This window comes from Aspergillus heteromorphus (genome assembly GCF_003184545.1).
Source record: "Aspergillus heteromorphus CBS 117.55 chromosome Unknown BO70scaffold_18, whole genome shotgun sequence".
In the NCBI taxonomy this organism is placed as follows: Eukaryota; Fungi; Ascomycota; class Eurotiomycetes; order Eurotiales; family Aspergillaceae; genus Aspergillus; species Aspergillus heteromorphus.
In genome coordinates this window covers 57,991-82,941 of record NW_020290423.1, presented here as the reverse complement: position 1 = coordinate 82,941, position 24,951 = coordinate 57,991, and the positions used below count along the sequence as shown (strand labels likewise).

General features: G+C 51.6%; 5 protein-coding genes across 5 annotated transcripts; 1 reads left to right on the top strand and 4 right to left on the bottom strand.

Moving 5' to 3' along the window:
• Nucleotides 1–200: 200 nt before the first annotated feature.
• On the bottom strand, nucleotides 201–2,422 carry BO70DRAFT_64400 (alternative NADH-dehydrogenase). Its single transcript, XM_025548613.1, has 4 exons — nucleotides 1,997–2,422; nucleotides 1,579–1,917; nucleotides 557–1,525; nucleotides 201–499 (listed from the first exon to the last, which is right to left on the bottom strand). The coding sequence occupies exons 1-4, from the start codon at nucleotides 2,346–2,348 to the stop codon at nucleotides 426–428; spliced, it is 1,734 nt and encodes a 577-aa protein (XP_025397931.1). The 5' UTR covers nucleotides 2,349–2,422; the 3' UTR covers nucleotides 201–425.
• Nucleotides 2,423–2,533: 111 nt separating this feature from the next.
• On the bottom strand, nucleotides 2,534–3,582 carry BO70DRAFT_64409 (uncharacterized protein). The gene has a single exon (XM_025548614.1). It carries the CDS (start codon nucleotides 3,454–3,456, stop codon nucleotides 2,719–2,721), a length of 738 nt encoding a protein of 245 aa, XP_025397930.1. The 5' UTR covers nucleotides 3,457–3,582; the 3' UTR covers nucleotides 2,534–2,718.
• Nucleotides 3,583–6,388: 2,806 nt separating this feature from the next.
• On the top strand, nucleotides 6,389–8,138 carry BO70DRAFT_430303 (MDR family MFS transporter; the record flags this gene model as incomplete). Its single annotated transcript, XM_025548147.1, has 2 exons — nucleotides 6,389–6,639; nucleotides 6,710–8,138. 2 exons carry the CDS (start codon nucleotides 6,389–6,391, stop codon nucleotides 8,136–8,138), a joined length of 1,680 nt encoding a protein of 559 aa, XP_025397929.1.
• Nucleotides 8,139–8,740: 602 nt separating this feature from the next.
• On the bottom strand, nucleotides 8,741–11,448 carry BO70DRAFT_363292 (putative mucin). Its single transcript, XM_025543525.1, has 2 exons — nucleotides 10,659–11,448; nucleotides 8,741–10,604 (listed from the first exon to the last, which is right to left on the bottom strand). Exons 1-2 carry the CDS (start codon nucleotides 11,142–11,144, stop codon nucleotides 9,186–9,188), a joined length of 1,905 nt encoding a protein of 634 aa, XP_025397928.1. The 5' UTR covers nucleotides 11,145–11,448; the 3' UTR covers nucleotides 8,741–9,185.
• A 9,172-nt stretch (nucleotides 11,449–20,620) lies between these two features.
• Nucleotides 20,621–21,774, bottom strand: BO70DRAFT_64204 (uncharacterized protein). The gene is made up of 2 exons (XM_025548612.1): nucleotides 21,614–21,774; nucleotides 20,621–21,528 (listed from the first exon to the last, which is right to left on the bottom strand). Exon 2 carries the CDS (start codon nucleotides 21,336–21,338, stop codon nucleotides 20,730–20,732), a length of 609 nt encoding a protein of 202 aa, XP_025397927.1. The 5' UTR covers nucleotides 21,339–21,528; nucleotides 21,614–21,774; the 3' UTR covers nucleotides 20,621–20,729.
• Between the last annotated feature and the right edge of the window lie 3,177 nt (nucleotides 21,775–24,951).

Below are 24,951 nucleotides of genomic sequence, written 5' to 3'. Positions count from 1 at the left end.
CAAAACAAAGAAAATTATGGCCAATTCTAGCATGTCTAAACAGTAACCCGAGCCCGGTCTATCTATTTCGTACAGGTAAAAGAAACAAATGGTAAGAGGATCAAATGACTTTTATCCCGCGCTCGACTCTGCGCACTACTAGGCTCCAATATGTCCTTTCGGAACTGAACTGAACCGACTGCGGCAGAGGAGCGGGGGAATAGTGATCTTGATCATTACTGGTTGCTCGCGCGGAGCAAGTATGACAGACGCAATGGAAAGGCTCCCATTTAGGTCAAGAAGATGGTCATGGAAACGGCGTAAGGAAGGGGGAATGATGTCGATGAACAGGAGGTGAAATAAGAAAGAGGGGTTATCGCTTCGAAGTCATGGGCGTAGCATGTCTGCTGATGATAGTACAGAGTTTCCAATGTCTAACAATGGATTTACTCCCGAGAAACGTCACGGCCGAAGAGCTTGGCCTTGACCCAGTCGACGGCGACCAGGACACGGTTACGAGCTGTAAACAAAGTTAGCCTCATATCGTGCAAATCTTCGGGTAATGTAGGCTACTTACTGCTGAAGCACATGCTCAGGTAAGCACTGCGCCAGAAGAGGTAGGTCATGGTACCACCGCTGGCGATGTTGCCGCTCAGCCAGCTGATGTCAGCAACAGCGCGCTCCTTGCCAATGTAAGCCAGACTTCCCTGGTGGGAGTACTGGAAGGGACCAATCTGCTTGGTTCTCCGCAGCTGCTTCTGGCGCTCGCGGATCTCTTCCAGGACCTGGTTGCGGTCGTCGCCCTTGGCTTCCGCCTGGGCCTCGGAGAGCTGCTTCAGCTCCTGCTCGATCGACTCGGTCTTGGCCATGGTGTTGAAGAGACGGGCAAGGAAAGCACCCTCCTGACCAGCAACCTGGGCGGTGGGGGCATAGTTGGTGATGGCACAGTCGCCGACAGCCCAGACGTTGTCAGTGCCGTTCACGACGAGGTATTCGTTGACGGCCAGACCACGGCGCGAGTTCTTCTGGGCGGGGAGCTGGCTCATCAGGTCGCGAACAACGGGGCGGACAGCGTTACCGGTGGCCCAGACCAGCAGACCGTAGGGGATCCGCTCCAATTGCTTGGATCCGTCGGGGTTGGATACCTCGGCCTCGATATACTTGTCGGTGACGTTCTTGACCATAGTCTTGGCGCGGATGGAGATCTTCTCCTCCTTGAAGGTCGATTCGGTGTAGTCGATCAGCTGCTTGGAGAACATGGGGAGCACGTTGGGCAGAGCCTCAACCAGGGTGACCTTGAAGTTCTCCTGGATTTCAGGGATCCACTTCTTCAAGTCCTCCTCGAAGAAATCCTGCAGCTCACCAGCGAACTCGACACCGGTAGGGCCACCACCGACGACAACCATGTGGAGAAGACGGCTAACCTCCTCGGGGGTCTGGTCCTTGAACATGGCAGTCTCGACACAGTCCATGATGCGCTTGCGGATCTTCTGAGCATCATCGACCTCCTTCAGGAAGCAGGAGTTCTCCTTGACACCCTTGATGCCTAGTTGCTGTCAGCTAAATGACTCCGACGGGCGGAAGCACGGTTTCACATACCGAAAGTGGCGTTCTCAGCACCGACACCAACGACGAGCATGTCGAAGGGCACCTCGGTGTGGGAGATGTCTCCCTTGATCTCGGAGTCGTCGCTGATGTACACGACGCGCTTCTCGTAGTCGATCTTGGTGGCCTCGGCTTCGTAGAACTTCACGTGGCCAACCTTCTGGCGGAGGATGTTACGGATGGGCTCCATGATGGAGCGGTGCTCAATCAGACCGGTGGTGCAGGAGGGGAGAAGGGGGGTGAAAAGGAAGTAGTTGCGGGGAGAGATGACGACAACATTGTAGTTCTCGGTATCGATCTTCTTCAGCAGGGAAACGGAACCCCATCCGGTACCTGTATGGAGGGAGATTCGTGAGTTGCGACTCGGGCGCGATCGTGTCGCGATTCGCGACACGAGGTCAAGGACACCTACCCAGGATGACAAGGGTCTTCTTCGACGGGTCGGGAACGATCTGCTCAGCGGGATGACGCAGGTCGTAGATGCTGTAGGCCACAACACCAGCCAGGCCGATGCTGGAGAGCCAAGTCAGGCGCCAGGTCCAGCGCAGGAACCTGAAGCGCTTCTTGGGCTTGGGCGCCGGGGCGGCGTCGGCGTAAGAGCGGCGGGCAACGCGCTGCAATTGTTGCTGGGAGAAACCGCTGGGACGTGCGGAACGAAAGATCTGGGGCCGCGTCGAGAGCGACCTGCGCGACAGCGACGACAGCTGCATGGCGGCGGAGGGAGAGACCATCTTGGAGCGGAGTGCCAGCGTACTTCCAACCATTATCGGGGAGGTGGTCGCGCCTAAGCCAAAAGGCAAAGGAAAGGGAGGGGGGAGGGGAGAGTGGAGAGGGGTGGGAAGGAGAGAAGAAAGAGGAAGCGATTCAGAGAGAGGATAATGAGCACCTCTCAAAAAAATACGTGATCAAAAAAAATTAAACCCTGCGATGACTGATGCGCAAGTGTCAGTTAGCTGTTTTTGGCGAATCGGTGTGTCGCTGGGGAATCGAAGGGCGGATAATTTCCTTCTTCTGGCGACGGGCTCAAGACGCGACTGGCTCGAGGGGGGGTGGGTCCAGTTCCAGATGATCACAAGCTAAAGAGTTTTCCAGGTTTGCGTCAATTGTCAAAGACATCATCCTCCGGACTCGGGCTCAGTTGGAGACGGAGGGAGGGGATGGGCGGGAATTGGAGAGGTCCGTGAGGCCGTGAGGGGGAAATTTCGCGTGGTGGGGAGAAAAGTCGGCAGCGCCGGTATTTGCTGTGAGGGGAAAAGTGTTACATACCCTACTCCCTAGACCAGAAGCTGACGATGCTGCTGCTGTCTTGAAGATGTGCCCACTTTGGTTGTGCCTGGCATAGATTGATAGATAGTAGATAGATTGGCAAATAATCGGGATCGTCTCGGAGTTGTTGGAGCGGACTATCAGGAGGATTGTTGCTGAAGTTGCTTCCGTCTGGCCGACGCCGTCAATAATCGCCTGCCCTGCACTGCACGCTCCTGCCCGATTCTCCCTCCCTCCGTGCCTTCCCAATCCGGTCTCCCGACGACCACGGCCTCGCCCTGCTGACTCATCCCTGGCCGGCCAGCTGGGTCCGTCGCGGTCCTTCCCGGGATGCTCCCCGGCTTCGCCCGCATCTAGAACGGCTAGAGAATCTCCCCAGTCTTGGACATCCACTCTCCCACTGCACTCTGCGCCAAACAGCAGACACACGATGAGAATCCGGGGGTGAAGAGCTCCACTCTGCCCCCATGGCCCGTTTTCCTCCTTTACTATCAGCCTACCAGTCCGTGTATTCCCGTGGTTGTGGTCGATCATGCTCGAGCCGTGACGCAACCAGGCCGTTTCACCAGCTTTTTGTTGCACTGTTGCCGGTCTCGGGCAGGCCATGCCCCGGAAGTCGAGGTCCTTTGTGGATTATCAGTGAACTGACCTGCCAGGTGACTGTTTCTGATGCCTCCCGGTCGTTTGAATCGCCCGAACAAGGCCCTCGAAGTCTATGGGCAGTCAGCTACTTGCATCTTCCAGAGGAACCACTGCCCACTTGCACGATACTTCGATCTGTCTGCTAGCAGGGTTGATCGGTGATATCGAGCTTATACGCCACCGAATATGTCGCCCGGCACATAACTGATACTCCAATGGGTCACAAACATTTCGTTGTCAGCGGTCAGCTCGAAGCGATGCGGATGTGTACGACAACCGTTCTCTTCAACAATCAACAGAAACAACCACCCACCGCTAGGCGTCTTCAAGATCAGCCACTGACAGCAGCCGTCCGGTGCACGATTCCCTTCCCATCCAGATCCCAGCCTGCCCGTTTGCCCGATAAAACGTTCGAGAATGCAAGGGGCCTGCCAATAGAAGCCATACCAGATATCGGTTCTCTGGCGTTCTAGAACAAGGCGATGAGGTTACGAACACGATGCAACGTTCCACGGATACCCAGCAGCCAGGATATACTCCGTACGGAGCCCTGATATTGCACACAGGGTACAGCATACAGCATACAACAAGACATGGTATAAGTATGCCCAAGCAGCGGCGGCAGCAGGGATGCATATTACACATATCACGTACCTCAACTCGCCGTTCCCCCAAGATGCAGGAATTCCGTACTCCGTACGGCGAGTACGAGTGGGTAGTACAATTGAGACTATCTGACTTGTCAGTCGGAGGTCCAATGACCCCTGCAGTGGTAGCTGTACGACATAACCACTCAGGCAACCATTGTTACACCTGGCGTGCGATTCTGGCCAGGCATGCATGAGAGCTCGTGCGAAGTCATCTTCCTGCGTTTGAGATGCACTTCGTCATCCGTGCGTCCATATAGCTATAAAGATGCGAGGAAAGGGATACAAAGCAAGGACTCTGCTTACTTGGTATGGACTTCTCCCACTGATATTGTACTAAATTTCGTTGCGGTCTCCTTGAGTAGATATTTCTTGGTGAGCATTGCATCCGTTGCAACCGTTTCACTTCCCAGCATGCCAACTCCGCGAGCTTATGGAGGTTACACGCTTCTTAACTTCCGATCTGATATGCGGAGTACCAGGAAAGAGACAACCCAAAACAATGACGAGACGCTTTAAGAACGGCTTCTAATTATAGACTACTACCCATTACTCTCCGAGTACAAAGAAACTCCAACTGCCCATTTATAACGCTCTCCTGAACATCGCAGGCGTCAGATTCCAAGTACATAGTCGTTGGGTTCATCGGGGAGCATAACCGCAACGTACGCAGTGGGTTACATTGCTCAAGAACATGCTGACGCAGTTGCCTGTCGGCGAGGCTACTTCGCAACCATGCACTGTCCGACTGATCGGGAGTTACTATGGCCATTAGAATATTTGTAGACAATGCCATTGAGCTCTACATTCTACCTGTATGTTCCGAGTGAACATATAATAAGGGCACCAAATGGTTATTAAGTTGTAGCCTCGACAAGAGACACTTAACTGTTTCTGTATCTGTGGTATATAGATAAGGGGACAGAGAAATACACTTACATCCCGCAGTTGTTCCCTATTACATCGTGGAAAGGGCATATCCGTCTTTGGTCTCAGACCTTTCTTTCCTCGGCAATTGACTGGTTAACTGGCATAAATAAATACCAAGAATAGAACCTCAATAAACAAAGCTCCAACATACCATCCCGATCTTGAAAAAGCTCTCGCATACAGTCTTCCTCGCCCAGACCAACCCCCGACCCTTAATTCACTAGGTCTTTGCCTCCAAACGGTAGACATCCATCCGACATCGGAATCTACATCTTCTAATCTACCCCTGTTCAATCTCGAACTCACTCGAATCACCAGGAGCATAGCACAAAAGTCGACGAACCCAAGAATACCAAGAATACCAAGAAGACCATAGACAATATACCAAGAAGCATGTTACTTAATCAAGGTGAATAACCTGCATATAAAGGGGGGAAACAAGCCTAGTAGCAGCTTCCCCAGCGACAGAACCACAACTATATATTCCGTTGCGGCATGGAGTATATATAGCATAGATAGACAGATTCCTTGTCTCTAAAGCCAATGATTCCGGATCGAAGAAAAACCGCGTAGCATGTCTCAATTTAGCCATATCACACACACACACACACACACACACACACAACAGGAAACCGAATACTCCGTCCATACTGCATAGATCTCCTGATGGTGATTTATAATTACTAGACACCCTCATCCCTATAACTAACTACCATCTGATTATATCATCATGATCATCATACTATCAAAGCCATCCAGTTCAAGCCACAGCAATAATCAACCCCAATTAAGGCAATGAACCAACCACACCAACCACACCAACCAATCCAGCCTTATCCTATTTAGTCCTTCCGGATCTCTGGTTTGCAATTTTCCCGGGGGCTGTCTTTGACTGACATCTCGTGGCGTTCCTTCTCGGACGGTCGGAACTGTCCCCATCCGCTCCCATCTCCGCCGGATCTGCCACGGTCCGTTGCGTTAAGCTGTAAGCTTCCCCCCCCCCGACAGGGCAGATCGTCCGGGTCTGTCGCGAACCGTTCGATTTCTGCCCGGATCTTGCCCCTTCCTGTGGGCGATCGGTTGGGGATGGAGCTATAGGGGGGGGGGTTGGTAGACAAATCAGTCTGCTTGTATGATAGTTCTGTGTATAAATCGAGATTTCTTTTAACCATCAAAGTGAGGCTGTTTGAGGTTACGGGTGGTTTGTTTGTTTTTGGATGCTAGTCCTCTGAAGGATATACGATTCGGTCTTTTCATATTAAACCCGTTTGAATTTACCATCCTCCAAACGATTCGGAAGTACTTACCTTCATGAAATCATGACCTCAAGTGTCGCCGCAACAGTTGCCAGTAAAACTGAGCATGACGAGAGAGAAGATGGGCAGGGGCTTCCGCCCGTGGCATCGAAGAAGTCCTTCAGGTTCTATGCTATTATCGTGGCACTCGCGTTGTCGGGGTTGACGACCTCGTTGGAAGCAACAATCACATCGACCGCGTTGCCAACCATCACAGCGGATCTGGGTGGTGGTGATCTCTATATATGGGTTGTCAACGGATTCTATCTGACTCAGTATGTGGAATTTCCACTCTCCCACTACCCGATACTTCTTTTCCTTCCTTTTCTAACAGCAGAACCACAGGACGGCATTTCAGCCATTATTCGGACAAGTCGCAGATATCTATGGTCGCCGATGGCCGATGATCATCAGTACAGCGATGTTCACCTTAGGGAGTGGTCTCTGTGGCGGCTCGAGCAGCATCAATATGATGATTGCCGGACGACTCGTCCAAGGGATTGGTTCCGGTGGCATCACCGTCCTCATCGAAATCATCGTATGCGATCTGCTCCCGCTCAGAGAACGAGGACGATACATGGGCATGCTGTTCGGTCTTATAGCCATCGGCACGACTCTGGGTCCTCTCTTCGGCGGACTGATTGTCCAATACACCACGTGGCGCTGGGTGTTTTACCTGAACGTCCCTGTCGGGGGAGCAGCGTTAGTTACTCTGTTTGTGTTCCTTAGGGTCAAATCAGAGAACACACTCAACTACAAAATGCGGTTGAGGCGGATCGACTGGCTCGGAAACATCGTCTTCGTTCTCTCAATGATCTCCGTCCTCATCGCTCTATCCTGGGCAGGGAGCGCATATGCATGGTCATCATTCCGCGTCATCCTCCCACTTATCATGGGCTTTGCGGGGTTCGGCCTGTTCCTGACCTACGAGGCGTCCAGATACTGCGTCAACCCGACCATGCCCCTCCACCTATTCTCCAACCGAACGTCCGGAGCAGCATTTGGTCTGACGTTCCTCCACAGCCTCTCCGCAATCTCAGTCATGTACTTCCTCCCAGTCTACTTCCAAGCCGTACTTGCAGCCACACCCAGCCGGTCAGGTGTGGAACTCCTCCCAACAATCCTCTTCATGATACCCGCCGCCATAGTCGCCGGCGGCTTGCTATCCAAGCTCGGCCGCTACCGGCCCATTCAGCACGTCGGGTTCGCCCTGATGGTGATCGGATTCGGCCTTCTGACCTTGCTGGAAGGCCACGCCACAACCGCCCAATGGGTCGGGTACCAGCTCGCCAGCGCAGCGGGCTCAGGTCTCGCACTCCCCGTCCTCCTCCCAGCCGTCCAAGCATCTCTCACCGAAGAGGACACCGCGCTCTCCACTTCAACCTGGGCCTTCATCCGAAGCTTCGGCTTGATCTGGGGCGCCACGATCCCAACCACCGCTTTCAACAATCGCTTCGACGCGCTCCTGGGTCGGATTACCGACCCGGTCATTGCGGAAGAATTCGCAAACGGGAAGGGGTATGAGCGTGCCACAAAAGCCTTTATGGATACGATCACGGATCCAGTCACGCGTGCGCAGGTGGTGTCAGTCTATGTCGATTCGATCAGGATGGTCTGGTATGTCTCTATGGCGTTTTCGGCTCTGGCTTTTCTCCTCGTTATTGTCGAGAAAGAGGTCCCGCTTCGAAAGGAGCTAGATACTAAGTTTAGCATGGAGGAGACAGATAAGGATTCGGAGACTGACCTGGAGAATCCGTTAGTGAAAGGCGAATAGAGATGCTGGATTCGTTCTACATGCAGAGGGAGCTTTATCTTGGGGTTGTGTAGATGGCAGTCAGGAAGGAATCCCTTGTGTGTACCCTGAATTCAGAGTCAATTCACTGGAGACAGCTTTCCTTGTAATAGAATATTTTGGAGATGAGTGATGACAAGAGTATCGTTAGTAAGAGTATCGTCAGCAACACTTGCTGTTTCTGCCTTTTTTTCCAGAATGACAAGCACCCGTGGCAGGAATACTGAGCCATCAGGATGCAAGCAGATAGAGCGCTGTCAGCGTCAGCCCGGACACTAGATAGGACTGGAGCGTGGGTGAGTCTGGGACAGAAGGTGGGCCGCACTGACACCCGCGATCTGAATCGCGATACTCCCGAGTCCCTATTGGTTGGTGGCCGCTCAGAAAGGTCCACGAAGCACAGCCACAGTAAGCACATTAGCCACACTCCCCAGCCCCATACCCTCCCCTCACCGCCCGATTTGTCCCGACTAACCAGCCCCAGCCTCAGGCGGTGGCTTCAAAACACCACAAGTAGTAACAGCGATGAATCTCAGCAACGGAACTACAATAAAAAACTACACAATCCAAAACCAAAGATAATACTCTCAGATAACATATTTAGTTCTTTTCACAAGCCGGGTCAAGATCCAGCCCAGTAAATTTGTCCGACACTTCGTCAACGCCCTATCATGCACATGCAAGTAGACGTAAGTGTTTTTTAAACGTACAACAACGACGCCCTGTCCATGCATTCGGATCAACATAACAAAGAATAGTATCCTCCCATAACCCGGTATGCAAAGAAACAAACAAGTCCCTCCTGGTACACAAAAAAGACATCTATGAATGGGTAAAACGCCATGGGAATGCTAGGTCATAACAGGATGTAAAAGATGTAAGGAAAAAGATTTTGTACAAAATACAAAGGGGCCAGCATGAGTGACTAGAAGGAGGGAGAAAAAAAGGGAGAGAATGCGAAGGTCTTCTCGTGTGTATCGTCGTAAAATCTAGTCGTCGTGAAAATGCACGTTCGATGCGATGTATCGTCTAGTAATTCGGAGTGGAATGGAATATCGAAGGTTGGAAGTGGCCCTGTGGCCAGGCTTCGTGATGAAGGTAAGGCAATAGGCCCGTCTTGCGCTCCGACGCAGTCTTCCCAAGCGGCTGGTAGTGCATGTGGTCAAACGGAATGCTGCGCTGCTGCTGGGAGGCGGACGGGGGTGGTATCAACAATGTGTTGACACTGCGAACCGGACGGTAAGGTGAGTTCCGGTTCGCCAGGAAGAAGGAGGGAGAGAGGTGGTTTTGAGGAGTGTGGCCAGAGTACGCAGAGACTGCTGGTGAGATGGTGGCCGATGTCACCGCAAACGGGCTGCTGTGGTGTCTGCTGGGGTCGGGCAGTGAGATGGGCGTGTTGTACATTCCGGTGGCCATGGGTGGGACACCGGTGGAAGGAACGGTCGTTGCAGGTGGCATCTGGGGAACCCAGTTGGTGGGGGGTTTGTAGACTGGAGGCATCACACGACCAGCAGAGGGTACCTGGGACAGAGATGACGGCATGACCGGAGCCAGGCTGTGGGAGGGGAAGTTGGGGCGTGGAAGACGTTCCGGGATGGTCGGAAGGTGGGAAGGCGTAGACGTAGGTGCCAGAACCGGAGGCAGGGCCGGTATACTGGTCAGGGCCGACGATGGTGGAAGTGACGACATGGGGGTCGGCATGGGGTTGTGCATGGCTGTCCTCTTGGATGGATGCTCCTCGACGGGCTCGTCGCGACTCCGCTTCCGAGGGTTGACAGGCGGTATGTCACAGGGAAGCTGAGGAGCGGCGGTGTATGGCAGACCATTCAGTGGCAGACACCAGTTGTGCGCACGAGAGGGTTCAGAGCCGGGAGATGGCAATTTGGCTCCAGGAGACGACAATGGTGCCCGGGGAGAAAGTCCCAGATTGGGTGACACACGGAGCACTGGGGGTGTGGGCTGCTTCTCGGTCTTTTCGGGGGTCCGAGGCGCGGTGTTGAAGAAGTTGATGAAAAGCCCGAGCTTGGAGTGCCATTGAGCCCATTCCTCCTCGGAGACAAACAGGTTGTACCGAACATTGCTGAGAAATTCGACTTCCATGATATGTATTTCCTGGACGGTGATTCCGGAAACCTCTGCCCAGGTCTTGTTGGTGTAAGTGTTGTCGTCGAGGAACTTGTTGCCCAGCATGAGTGCAATCGTCATGAGCCTGTACTCACTGCCCTTCTTTCCCCGAACACCAGGGTTGAACTTCTTCAGCCGGTAGACGAACAAAAGGGCCAGCAAGATGACATTTTGACTGACTTGCGTAGTCGAGAGAATGTTCGTCACCCATTTCTGGAAAGCAACGGTGGGCATTGCCTCGGGAACAAGAGAAGTAGCGGAATTCAACTGATCCTCAATGGCCTTCAGTTTGGCGGTGCTCTCAAACCAGAACAGACATGTCATCTATTTCCAGATCAGTGACCGAGGTCTCGAAGAACGGTAGTAAAAGCAACTCACCTGAGCCGCAAATTCAGCCAAGCTCCCTTTGCTATTGCTGATAGACGAAGGGATCTGAAGATACGACGAAGCGGCACCGGGGCCGCCCTTCTTCTGAGACTCACGCTCCGAGGATCGAGCATCCTTGACCGGCGGTTGGTATTTGGGCTCAGAGGCCGGCATCCTCGCAGTTGGCGCATTCGAGTTCATGCGCGCGTAATCGGAGACTTTGGCGTAGGGTGGAAGCGTGATCCCATCCAGCTTCCCCGCATAGGAAGAAGCCGGGAGGGCACTGCAAGCAGTAACACCATTCATATCACTCGGGGGTGTTGGTAGACCGTCCCTGAAGGGAGCTGTCCAGGTGTGATCGGGAAGCCCTGAGATGGCCTCAAAATTCCGCTTCCTTGCGCTTGTCGAGTCTTGTAACCTCGAGTATGAAGCGATGGTCGGTGTGATCGGGTGGAGGGCGGGGAGATACGGTTGCGTCGAAAGGAGTGGGAGAGACATGAGAGACAGTTTTATGGATTGTTGAATTTCGGGGTGAATAGAGGGGAAGACCGGGCTCTTTGAAGTAACACTTTGGTCACAGAACACGCATTGGAATTGTTGGTGATGGGGTTACTCGATTGTCGGGTCGTGCGTGTTGATTCACCACCAGCCGGTTCCTCGGGACTCAATTCGGGTGTGGTATGCGGAGGCTTGTAGCGGAGATCGAGACAATGGCCTGAACACTCGAGATCGAATAGTTGAATCGCCAGAGGGTGGGTTGACTGCCAGGCAGGTAATATCAAATTGGCTGCGGGGGGGGGGGAACGTTGTAGGACAGCAACAGCAGCGGAGCCGGTGAATGTTGCCTTCCCAGAAAGAATGAAGGCACTTAAGGGGGTGGGAGTAATGGAAGCCAGGACCACAAGAAGGCAATTATCACATAGTAGTATATTAATGCTAGAAGAGGTAGCGAGGCAGGTAGGTGTAGTAGTTATAGAAAGTAGTAGTGACAGAAGAATGGAAGGTGAAGTCTGGGTATAGATTGCAATAACTTAGGTTGCAAGTACAACCAGTTATAAAAAAGGATTATTTTCCCAAATAATTTCCAAAAAAGGCAATGGAGATGATCAGTAAAGGAAAGTCAAAGGAGTTAATTTAGAGTAAGGGCAGGAAGGGAAAAGGGAAGGGAAAAGAGAAAAAAAAAAAAAAAAAAAAAAAAAAAAAAAAGAACCTCAATGGACCTCAACCCATATAGGAGAACGGATACAACTGAATAAGGCAGAATAATAAAATGGAGTAAAAATAAATTCAGGAAATTGGAAAAAGTAAAAGAAGGGAACTAATAATGGAGGATGAGGTCAAGACATCGTCCTCCATCCAGTAAATAACTAATCATCTTCATAACAACTCCGCTGGAGGAGCCAGGGTAGGTTAGTCCTCGTCCGGAGAAAGTGCTGTGTCCATACAGGATAGACAGAGTTTGACCCGGACGCAGGTCCAGAGGGTTGATCCTCCTTTCTGGCCTCGTTTTGGTCGGTTCCGGTTTGGCTGCCCAGGTTTGATTGTCTCTGCTTTGTCTTGAAGAGAATGAAATACCGGTTGATGTCAGAGCCACGGGGAGTGGGAGGGGGGGGAACAAGTGGATGCATGCTACTACGGAGTAGTGGAAGGGTAACAAGGTCAGCAGCCCTAGACCAGATCCAGCGTTAGGTTCTAGCGCCTGTAGGTCAGTCACTTTACTGGTCCAGGGTAGGGGGGGGCTTTTTTGGAGAGAGGGGAGGGAGGAAAAGGAAGAGGGGTGGAAGTTCGGACAGGACCTCGCGCGCGGTCTTGGAATAATACGTGCCTGCTAACTCCGTAGGACCCATATCAGATCCAATAATAAGTCGGGTTTAGCGTCGCATTGCAACCGTCGTGGTGTGCCGCCCAGATTTAATTCCCTTTTTTTTTTTTTTACACATTTTTATTTCAGACGATTTACTCCGTACCGTACGTACCGTACCATCCGTCCTTCCCTCTTGTGTCCATCCTTTGCAGTTTCCGTCCTTGGTGCTGACAAGCCGGGAACGGGGTGTAGCATGTAAAATGGAAACTAGAGTAGATAGATGGTAGGATGGATACTACACCTATGGTGAAAATGACAATAATAACAACTCAGACACTAAAGCTAATAATAAGGATAACAGTAATAATAATAACAGGGAGGAAAAAGGTAAAGGTTTGACACCAAGGGAGATGGGGTGGGCATTGCTCAGCAGCCCCGGGAGGCACGGGAGAGAGTGGACGAAGGGAGGTTTGTGCACTCTGAATGTGGTTGATCGCCAGTTCTAGTTCAACTCAGGTCGAAGGCAAAGGAATGAAACCTTTCGGTACGAGATAGTACGGCGCCTCCGGCTGCTGCTGCGTAAGAATCAAACAACTCTTACGGAATCATACCGAAAAGGGCGTTAGTGCCGCACCCATTAGAGTGCGCGCAGCAGCAGCAACTGGGGACGGGCCAAGAAGGAGAGAGGAAGAGAGGGCGGGGGGGGAAGGCATGGAATTATGGATCGCTGCGTACGGCAGCTGTAAGCCTGTAAGAGGTCATGCCCATCACGCCCATCACGCCCATCACGCCCATGTCCATGGTGGCTAAAACCAATCTAGTACGTGGTGGGAAGTCGGTTGCCCTCGAGGCCACTGCCACTGCCACTCTCCCTGATTAAGTAAGGTACGGAGGAAGGGCTAACTAGCTGAAGGAGCCAGGCAAAAGGAAGTCAGTCGGTCTATCCGTGGTGGTGGTGGTGATGATGACAAGGGTACGTACGTACGAGACAAGACAGGAACCGACTCGCCGACTCAGCTTTTGGGTGGCTCGAGTTCTGCGCTGTACCAAAAGTCCATTCGATACGCGGTACTGCGTCGTACCTTCCTTTCACGGTACCGGGCGCCTCCTCCCTACACCGAATCAGGGATGGAACCAGTCCGGATAGGCTGGGAGGGCCTGGCAGGTATGGGAGCAAACTGGGCGGTTGGACAGCCTGCTTGCAACTTAACTCCAAGTGGATTAGGCTCGCAGTCTTCGACAGGTAACAGCTGCTGCAAAGTATCGGTATTACAGATAGATATAGTGTTTCTCCGTCCTGGGCGCGCCCATCCGTGAGTCCGGAGTGGTATCTAAGCAATTTTGGGAAACTTTAGCATAGGCCGGTCGGCATCCTCGCCTGGCCGTTATCCACCCGCTGTGTAAGAATGAGGGGGCCAAGACAGGATGTTGCGTATCCATCATGTCGACGGCATGTAAGGCATGTGTGAGTACGAGAATTGGATGGATGGATGATGGGATGAGATGCGGATGGGATGGGATGGATGCACACCACGACCCAGAGAGAGGCGTAATGAGCCCCAGAGCCAATCAGCCCGCGGCAGGCAAATGGCCGGCTCCATCGATCTGGAAACACCGTCCAATAGCGGAAGGGCTTTGCCTTCCACTCGAAGGACAGGCAGCTGAGACTGAGACTGAGACTGGGTGGAGGGAGGGACTGGACCACTTGGCTAACTACGGAGTACGGATGCTCAACTACTGTACATACACAGAAGGTACCGTCTGGGCTGAGTAAAGAAGTAGAGAGGAGATAGACGGTACGCGCCCCCTGTGACTATGACTGTGACTGTGACTGTGACTGTGACTGTGACTGTGACTGTGACTGCCTGTGACTGCCTTGCCTGCCTGCCTGCCTGCCCGCTTGCCCGCCTCCATAGTAGTCCATACTCCGTACTCTGTACAGCCCGAATAGAATGAATAATGGATGGCCGCGGGGCTGACCGGCCACCTGCTACACTCAGTGCTACCTACTACGGAGTATACCTACACAGACTTACTCCATTCATACTCCGTTCAATACTCCATACTCCATACCTGGGTTATCCACCGCGCGCCCCGGGTGATAGATGATGATGCCGATGATGCCGATGCTGATGATGCTGATGATGCTGATGCTGCTGGTGTTAATGACTTATGGGTGGCTAAGGTGGTCTGGTTATCCACAAGGCCAACCGCCCCGTCCAATCCGCGAAACCACACCACCAACCAAACTAACTCTCGCTCGCCTGCGCCTTTCCAGGTTCCTCGCTTCCTTCTCTGCCGTCATACTCCGCCTGGCCGTCTCGTAAGATTGATTCCGTGTATCGATGGTCCAACCCAACGAAATAATGGGACCTCGCCGTTTCTGTGTTCTTCTACGAGGCCCAGCAGCCGCCGTCTAGTCTATCGAGGCGATGAAATTCAATCCGGCTGGCCCATCCATTGTTTCCGCCACCGGTCAGTCGGTCGACTTGCGCCCACCGACCAAATGTGACTCGGTTTTGAGGCATTCGAATCACGGCAGGCGAGAAAAGGAAATCAAGAGACCGGGAGAGGACCCATGAAGGCGCAGGTCGCTGTCGATTTGGGTTTCCCTGTGCATCCTGTCAGCTGCTCGTGTACGTCCTGTCTCCTTTATGATGGCCGTCGACTTTGCCGAAAGGAGGAACCCTGTTTCCATGGTTTGATATCGCCCTTGTTCAGTAGGTACTATTCAGCATCTTCAGTATCTATCTATCTAGTATTCAACCTCGCGCAGCCCATCCGCCGCCGCGGTAGTCCTGAAACTAACAATGGGGAGGGGAGGGAGGGGGCCGCTGGATCCAAGACATGCCCTCCTCCTCCTCCTCCTCCTCCTCTTCCTCCCGACGCCCGTACATTCATGACCACCTCACCACTCCAGGGTCCCTAGCATTGGCGAGGGCGCTATGTCCGTTTTGGTCTCCAACGGACAAAAAGCCTGCTCCTGACAACTGTGCTCCGTCCATCCTATCCCTCGGTCCAAAGAAGGAAGGAGAAGGAGGGGACACCACTCAAAGTACCTTGTAACACTTGGCCGGTCGCACGCCATGGTACCCTGTGGATGGGCACGCGTACCTCTCACTCAGTCAGTCAGTCAGTCAGTCAGTCATTGAAGGCTGTGTCAATCAATCGATATGTTCCGCAAATAGTACCCCGTACGGGGAGGGGGGAAGAGATATGGATGGGCGGGAGCAATCTATACTTTGTACAGTGCGAGTGCTGTGTCATGGTTGGGTCAATCAGAAAGGTTGGTCATGTTACTATTACGATCATTGGTGAAGCCCCGGGACGAGCGAGGACCAGGGCCACTCGCGCGCCGTCCTACTCCTGTCGGCCATGGGTCGCGGAAACGCGCCATTGCTTCGAATCAATCCTGCCCGGCACGCGCTTGGGGGGATTATTGGCATAGATTATGAATATGATTTCATATACTTCGTACCGACCGATGATCGATAGTCGGTTGGCGGCTGAGAATTAATCTGTCTAGTCGTGGACCATTTCCGGACGCGTCTCGTTTCTGCGTTCGGGGGGGGGGAGGGGGGCGAGCTGAGCCTGACTTCGGGGTCTAATTGTCGACGGATGGCGCTCGAACTCTACCTTAGCCGTTTAGCCCTGGGCGCGATGACCATCAAAGTACGGAGGCTTTCCTTTTCTTTACCTCGAGGCCGAAACTGAAAGGTCTGGGATGGGGATGGCCACCCAAGTCTCCATCCCCATCGTTAGCGTCACGATCGTTTTCAATGTTGATGTACCCTTGTCTCTCTTAGTTCGTTGACAATGTGCATCCGTCGGAGGACTTCCCTCCCTGACCCTAGACTGCGGTGGTAGTGCCCTTCCCAGTTCCCCCCCCCCCATCCCCATGCACGTACGTCCGACTGAGTTCAGGGGGGAATCCAAATCCCACATCTGATAGTTCAGGCATGGCGTTATGACGGTGCAATACCACTGGAGCAGATCCGAGGTGATTGATGCACCCGCACCCAGGTCAAGGTCAAGGTCAAGGTCAAGGTCAACATTGCAACGGGCCCTCTCTTATCCATCCGGCCATCCAAGAGCGGCTAACGATCAACCCCCCGCCCCTTGGAAGAGGAGAGTCCGAGAGTGAACGTTCAGGCAGGAGGTTGAGAAAGAACGAACACTACTCCAACTACGGGAGTCAGTACTACCGGTATCCATCCATCCATGTACTATGTAGAGTATCTAGATTCCGTACCCACGGAAAGCACTTTTGCCAAAGTTCCAAACAGTCCTCCCAGCAACGTGACAAATAGGGAGCGAGGAAGGGCTGAAGGGGGGGGGGGGGGGGGGGGGGCTTGCTTGAACATCCGTGCTTTTCTGAAGGCCACACAAACATCCCTGACGATACGGGAGATGGCTAAGATAGGGATTGGATTGGAATTTTAATATCCTGGTTCCCTCAACTATCTACTACGGAGTAGGTAGGTACGGACTAACTAGATAGTACTAGTATCCATCTCGCATTCTTCTTCCCTTTCAACAATCCCATAGAGAAGCAGCACCTAGATAACCCAGTCCCACACTCAAGTATCATGGCCGAGGTATGAATGAATGAACTGAACCCTGCAGCCGGGGTTTGATTGACATACCTACCTACCTACCTACCTGCCTACCGTACCTCAAAAGATGAAAAAGATAGTATGTAAAGAAGAAGAAAAGAAAAATAGAAATAAAAATAAAAAAATAAAAAAAAATAAGAAGGATCTAGGCGTTGGTACTACTACTACTACTACTACTGGTAGCTACGGAGTAGCACTGATTGAAAAGCCCATTATTATTATTATTATGAATATGATGATGGTGATGATGCATGGATGGATGGCTCGCGCTTGGCCGGGCAAAATCCGTTTCGTGATTATGGGATTGATTGGCATGGCTGCTGCGGAGCTCGTCCATACTTGTGGCTTCTTCACCACCGAATCATATCAACCCGGTTTCAATAATAATAATGAGACTTTTGACAGCCGCTACCCACCGGTAGTAGTAGGGTGCTCCGTACTGTATGTAGTATGTACATTTGTACCGATCGGGGAGGCGAGTTCTTTTGGTTGCCCCGTTAAGTAGTATGTACATAACTGATACCGGTGACTTGTCCAAATAACATAACATCATCCCATCATCATCATCATCACCATCACCATCACCAACAGCAACAGCAACATCAGCAACAAGTAAATTTTTCATGATGCACTCACTACCTGCTATACTACCAACACAACTCGGAGTCAGAAGTTGTCAATGCTATGGAATGGAATTGGATCAGATGATTATTTCCAAAACTTCAAAGACCGCCCAACAAACCGCAGAGTGTGGTACTTTGTCAGTAGTAAGTGAAAACAAAAAAAGGGAAAAGTGAATTAGTGCCGATAGAGACTGATAACGTCTGCTCTGGCGCGTCGCGACTCTATCTTCGAACTATCTACAATAGGCAGGCACGGCTTGGCTGGGTTCCTCTCGTATGGATCTTCGGCAGAGAAAGAAAGAAAGAGAAGTTGGTCGTCGAACCCCTGTTTCTTTTGAAACTTATTTTTTTTTCTTTTCCGTTCTGTCGTACGGAGGACGACCTACGTACCTACCTTGTCGGACTCGGCTCATTTGTTTCTAAATCTGGGCCTGGTTTCTAGGGTCCTTCTTCAACCTTCTTCCGAAGGTAAGAAAGAAAGACCGACAGACAGACAGACAGAAAGAAATCACCGTACGGAGTACTACTCCGTAGACTAGATAGCCCCATACTACTGGTAACCTCGAACCTCGAACCTCGAAAGATGCGTTTTGCAGATGGAGGGAACCATACCCACTCACCCTCCCCTTCTCACTCTATTGGTGAATTACGGAGTACAGTCAGTCGAGAGCTGGATGTCTGGATATGAACGCGGACACTTGAATTGGGGGGGGGGGGAAGAAGAGGAGCATATCAAACGAATCAGGGTTGCGGATATACCTCCCTGGGTCCTGGGAGTATACTTTGGTAGCACTAACTACTACTCCCGTAGTTAGTGTGCTCTTGTCTGCCTTAATTTTTGCAGCCTGCTTGCTTTCTTCTAGGTTCGGGTTCGGGTTCAGGTTGTCACGACTCAAGAGCGATACGGTGTAACAAATAGACAGGGTGGGTTTTCCGATGTTCCAGAACTTCCGAGGGCAAAAGTGATCAGTCCAAGTGGAGCGTGCGTGCCACTAATTTCCCAGCTCAGAAATAGCCACGATTGATTGATGCTAACCAACCACTATCTATCTACAGAGTAGATACCGTCCATCATCGGTTTCTGGTGAGTGTGAGTATCGAATTCGACGGTACTCCATAGTGGCATCCAGATTCCAGATAGATAGATAGATAGATAGTCAGTACTCCGTACTCAGTAGGTATCTAGTCAGTCCGTCCCAAACGGTCCTACACTAGCCAAGGCCTACTAAACCAGCCCACCAACCCCGACCACCCGGCACCCATGATCCATCGGCATCATGAGGGCGACTCCATTTTTATTCTCAAACCTTCGAGCCTTCGAGTTCGAGGTCCCGTCCAGCTTCGAAAAACCGGGGCTGGTCAAATCCTTGGGTCGTTTGTTACCCGAGCACTCGGGCGCAGCAGCCAGCAGCACAGGCGATGTGCTAGCCTGCTAGGCTGCTAGCAGCAGTAGGCGAACAATGGGCAGTTTACGCGACGATCGAGGGTCGGAAATACCACCATCCCAGAATGAATAATTCCGGGCACAGCTCCCTCCAGCCCTTCAATAGGTTCGTGGCGCTGCTTGAGGGGGGGCAGCACGGATTCTAGGCTGGAAAGGGTGAGGGTGTGTCTGTCTGTGTGTCTGTCTGTCTCCCCACTCAAGTTCCTGCTGATTGCCTGGAACTGGAACAGATATGGAGAGAGAGAGAAGCGGAGCTCTGCTGCTAGGCCCTCAGTCCTCCTGCAAAATGCAATGTGCTCATTCATCACTCTGACTCTCCAACCCCAACAATCATGATGATGACTGACGACTGACAAGCTTAAGCTTTTTTCGTTTTTTTTTTTTTTTTCAAAACACTAATTGTTTTTTCTTGCTGCCTTTTCGTTTGCATCCATCGATCCATCTGTTCATCCATTTGGGTTTTTTTTGCCGGGGCTCTCCGGTCGGTTTTTGCCCCGGGGCGACGACTTTGGGTTCAATTCAATCAATAAAATAATGATGACTCTTCGTCTGGGCAGATCAACCATGCCGGAACTGCTCCTGATCGTGTCATTGGGCCGAACTTCATCCATCTTACCCAAAACCTGCGGCCAATGACATCCACACTGCCCTCTACTGTACCTCCCATCCTCGCCATCATCTGCCGCCTCCCTCGGGATTGTCGGCGCGAGGCGAGAATGAGATTGCTGGGAAACGAAGCCTTCTCAAAACCTAGATACCTACAATATCCCCCCCATTAGTCCTCCGTAGAGGGCTACGTAGGTATGAGCCGTAGTCGCGTCCTCCGCGTTGGAGACTCCCTGCTAGCTGGTCCCAAGAAAAGAAAAACCAAAAGACCCAGCGGCGGATGGAGATGGTGGTGTCTCTCTTCGCCGCTACAGTACTACTGCGGACGAAGTACGAAGTACAGAGTACTTGGGTGCACACTACGATGTGCAGTACGACTGTGTACTTGTGTACCTCAGCCCTGGTTGCGGCAGACTTGGCCGAGGCTGGAACGGTCACCGCCATTATTACTGTCATGATGGATTCATTCATTTCTGCAAAGTGCAAGTACAGACCAGTCCTGAGGCGATGGACTGGACTGGACTGGGCCTAGTAGTAATTATTCCCTCAAGGCACACGACGGACTGCCAAGTAACTGACTGCCACCCCGTACACTACTGCTACTTTGTACTTACGGAGTACCCGTAAGGTCCATACAGTAAGGTCCGAAGCCATCTCACCCAGTCACCACATCCACATCCATCGAGATACTTGCCGCTGCCGACAACGAACGATGGCTTTGTCACCCACCAAGGACGTCGTCGGCCTTCAATCTCGACTTAACCGCGTCAACAATCTCCGCCGATCTAAATCATTCATTCCACTGCCCCTCTCCCCCCTCCCCCCCCGTCACCCTATTAATATCATTGCCATGATAATTTAGCCTTCTTTATTTTCCCGACAACATAGGTACCATCGCTAACCATTCTGGTGGTCCCTCCCCCCCTTCCCCTCTCTTCCACCCCTGTGGTCAGTGGCCAGTGGTGGTGGTACCCTCGGTTCTGGTTCCGTCTACCGACAGGTTATTTGCTTTCGTTCGTGCAGGGGCCGCAACAGAATCCATCCTTCAATCCTGAACCGCCTTGGAAATAATCGGCCTTCCTGATCGAGTTGGAATCTGGTTATTAATGACGAGGAACCAGGGCCCCGTCCTGAGTGGCCATGCTCATTACACAGAGTGCAGCCTAATTTAACGGGATTCCACAAGATGCCACAGCAAGATGCATAGCCATCCGATGTCCGTCGTCCGTCGTCCGTGATCCGTGTGGTGGTGGATATCCCTGGCCTCAGTGTCTTAACTTTTGAATAATCATCCCCTGGCCAAGTCATTACTACTGTTACTGGTGTGGTCGTGATTGAGACTAACATCTCACGGTGCGCTGTCTGGGGCCTCGGAAACGACGGTCTGTCCTTCTTGGAATTATACGCAGATCGACACACCGTCGTCCTCGATAATAATATTATTATCGCTCTCGTTCCGCGCGTACCCTGCTGGAAATTGGTTTGCATAAGACGGTTGCCGTCTATCCAGTATCCATCCACAGCAGCTCCTCGTTGTGACTGATGAGGATGGATGCCGTTAGCTCTCCGGCGGGACTCATCAAGTCCGCCTCCAGCCATGACTCGACTCGACTCGACTTACATACTTACTTATTGCATGAACTGGGCCTGGCCTATCACTTAGACTAACTAGACGGGTAACGATGCTCGTCGGAGACTTTCTTATCACGCAACCCGTCTGAAGGTGCTGCCCTAGCTGCCCCGTGGGTTGTCATCCCCAGCTCCCCCCAATCCATCCATTCTCTTCCGCCTTCAACAAATGATCGCATCACCGGACTGTGTCAGAATGAATGAATAAAAAAAAGGGGGCGTACGCAAGGACAGGTCCTACCTACTCTCGCGGGGAATTTTCTCGACCGTGGGAGATGAGCAGCTTGCCTGTCCTTCCCACCTTGCTGCCTTTCCAGGCTCCTTGCATTCTCTGATCCTTGCGGCTTCGATACTTTCGCGAGAAGCCGTGTCGTCGGAGGTAAACAAACAACCACCTTATGAAGGATAAGCACGATACATCATCGCACAAAGGGCGCGATATGATACTGCAGCTTAAGCTTTGCCTCCCAGCCAGGCGCGTGTGTATCCACGCTTACTGCCGCCGACCGATTGCTACGTGCTGTGTATGTACTTCGTAGTAGTTGAGACTCAGTGTCCCTTCGTCCTCCCTTGGAAAGGATTGTTAAACAGACAGCCAGGCAGGCAGCAGTCGATCCAAATCCCCCATGAGACGAGGCCATCGATCCTTGCTCCTGTTGAACCACCCACGAACGACAGCAATATACCTTGGGGGGAGGTGTTCCAGTTTCGACTACAGCTTTACTCCGTACTTCCATAGTAGAGGGGAACCAGGGGAATGCATCCGGTGGCCTGGTTGACAAGCGGTTGGAAGCGATCCTTCTTCCTTCCCTTCCAAGTCCGGGGTTTCGTAATGATGATGAGGCCGATAAGTCTGCAGGCTGAAGTGGAAGACGAAAAAGTCATCCATCGGGGTTGTTGCGTTGGAAAAAGCACCGGCTGGGCCATCATCCACTGCCATGCGACCGTAACCAGCGCGAATAAGCTCAGCAATGACCACTCCCTCTCCCTCTCGCTTGACATGTATCTAGCCAGCCTGCTAGCTAGACTGGAGCGAGTCCGAGAGATCATCACGATCACGAAGCCAACAACCATCCATTACCTACATCCATACCCACACACTGCATGTGCAACTGCATGAGCCTGAACTCAACTCCGGCACAAACGCCCGTCCAGCCTTCTCTCTCTCTCTCTCTCTCTCTCTCTCTTTTTTTTTTCCCTTTTTTTCCCCTTTTTCAAGGTTTTCGCTCTTCGCCCTTGGTTTTTCCTTTTCCCAACCGAGTTCTTGCGTATATAGTACTCCGTACATACGGTAGGTTGAGATCCGACGACGCGACGGCATGCTCATCTGGCCATGTACCGAGCGAGCCCCATCCACTTAACCCACTATGGGTAAGGTAGGTAGGTACCTTCTCACCTCGTACCTAGTACTTCCTCTTAGCACACAAGGCACAGCATGAAACCCTTCCCCGCCCGCCTAGGTAGGTACCTAATCCACGTCGTAGACTTTGAGCGCCAATGGCCGTTGCACGTCGTACCGGCACAGGTAAGTATCTATCTATACCGTATGCGACGGTACCCTCCACACCTGCCAGGTTTGAGGTTTGAGCTGGATCGAGATAGTAATATTAGGTAAATACTACCTAGTAACTAGTTACTCATGATCCCGGTACTCGTTTGTCTCTGGGTGTGGGTAAGTATGACTATGCAGCCAGTCCCTGACGAATCCCGTCTCATCGTCCGGCCTCATCATCCATCATACACATGCCTACCAGGTACCAACCAGGTCCTGAGTCTAGGACCGAGTCCAGTTTACCTATGTACTTATGTATATTTCTACCTTATGTGCCCTGCATCCTGAGTTCCTCCAAGGCTGACATTAATACTCCGTAATAAATATTAGTAAATGGGTATGTATGTAGTTATGTAAATAAGTAAGCAACCATTCCTCTTCTTCTACTGTACTTGATCACTAGTACTCCGTACTTACTGCCCTATCTACCTAGGTATAGATAGTAGTAAGGTAGATATGAAGTAGCAACAAACAGCACGGACGGATCCTTCCACACAGATACTCACTCCCGCAAAGCACCCGACTATCTACTATCCACCTACCTAGCCCTGAAGTACCTTACCTACCAAGTTTTTCTAGTAGGTACTTACCTACCCCTGGTGTGTGTATGTATGTATGTATGTATGTATGTATGTACCGACTGTTAGTTTGAGTTTTGGTGCTGGTGTGTTAGTTGTTCCCCATCCCTGTCCTTAGCTGGAACTATATACCGGTCCCAGGCCAGCATGATCTGGATTCTCCATCCACCCATCCCCCCGGACAAGGCTGGCCACAACCTGCTTACTTGCTGCTTGCTGCTCACTACTTGTGGACTAACCAGTTCAACTACATAGGTACATATTTTAGCTGTTTGGCATGACTTGATTTTTTCCAACCCTAGCATGGAAATCTCGCAGATGTGAATGACCACCGCCTCCCAACGTTATCGTGTGCTACTAAATCATGAGGTAGGTGCACGTAAGTACTAAGTTCTACTAAGGGTCTGGACTTCCGTCTGTCTATCTGGAGATAGGCTGGGCTGGGATGCTAACAGGTACCCCCCCCCCCCGGTTCTTTCTCTTTTCTCTGCTACGAATATAAAAGAACTTGCTTTTGCTTACTATTTGCTTCGCTATCCACGGCTGAAACTATTCGCATTCCTGTGGAGCTCTTGGTTTCTGTAGCTGTACGGGGTAGAATTGTCATATTGTCAAACATATATATATATATATATATAAGGTAGGTAGGTATCTAGTGAGTGCTTTGCTTACTGAGATGATGGGTGGTCGGTTGTTCGATCTAGATCAAGTACTACTTACTACTTACTAGGTAGTAGTTACTATCGCACCGCTAGTTACCATGTAGCTGATCTCATCTATCTGTCTGTCTACCTAGTTGTAAAGTTTTGGATTACTGGTACGTACGTAGCTAGATAAATAACTAGCCAGCTAGCCAGTGTTCAATCAAGCAAAGCACCTAGGTACTGCATAGGTAGGTAAGATAGTTCATGAAGAATGTGCTTATCTTACTGCACTCGTTCTCGCCTGGCTAAATCGTCTCTTGGAAGTCGAATCACCGGACATGTGGAATTAAATTAGATCGGGCCAGGTCAGATCAGATCAGATCAGATCATGCGAGAGAGAGAGAGAGAGAGACTGTGTGTGTGTGTGTGTGTGAGGCAAGATCGACTGACTCTTCTGTATTAGCATCGGTAGCTATACATAAACCACATCACCTCTTCTATCTCCCTCTCTCCTCCCCAACCGAACGCACGCGCCTACAGCAAAAAGCAACCCCCTCATTCTTCAGGCCCCAGGGCAAAAGCAAACGCAAAAGCAAAAAGACGAAAGAACAGAAGGGTACGCGTAGAAAGAAAAGAAGCAAAGAAGAAACATGGCGTTGTCTGATATCCTCACAGGACCCGAATTTCGATCGAAGTTTCTTGCTTCCCCCCCCATGTACTATCTAGGTATGTATTTCGTAGTTGTTGGCGTAGGTTGGGGGACTGTTATTGGTCGGCTAAATTGGCTGAAGGATTCGTCATCTCATGAG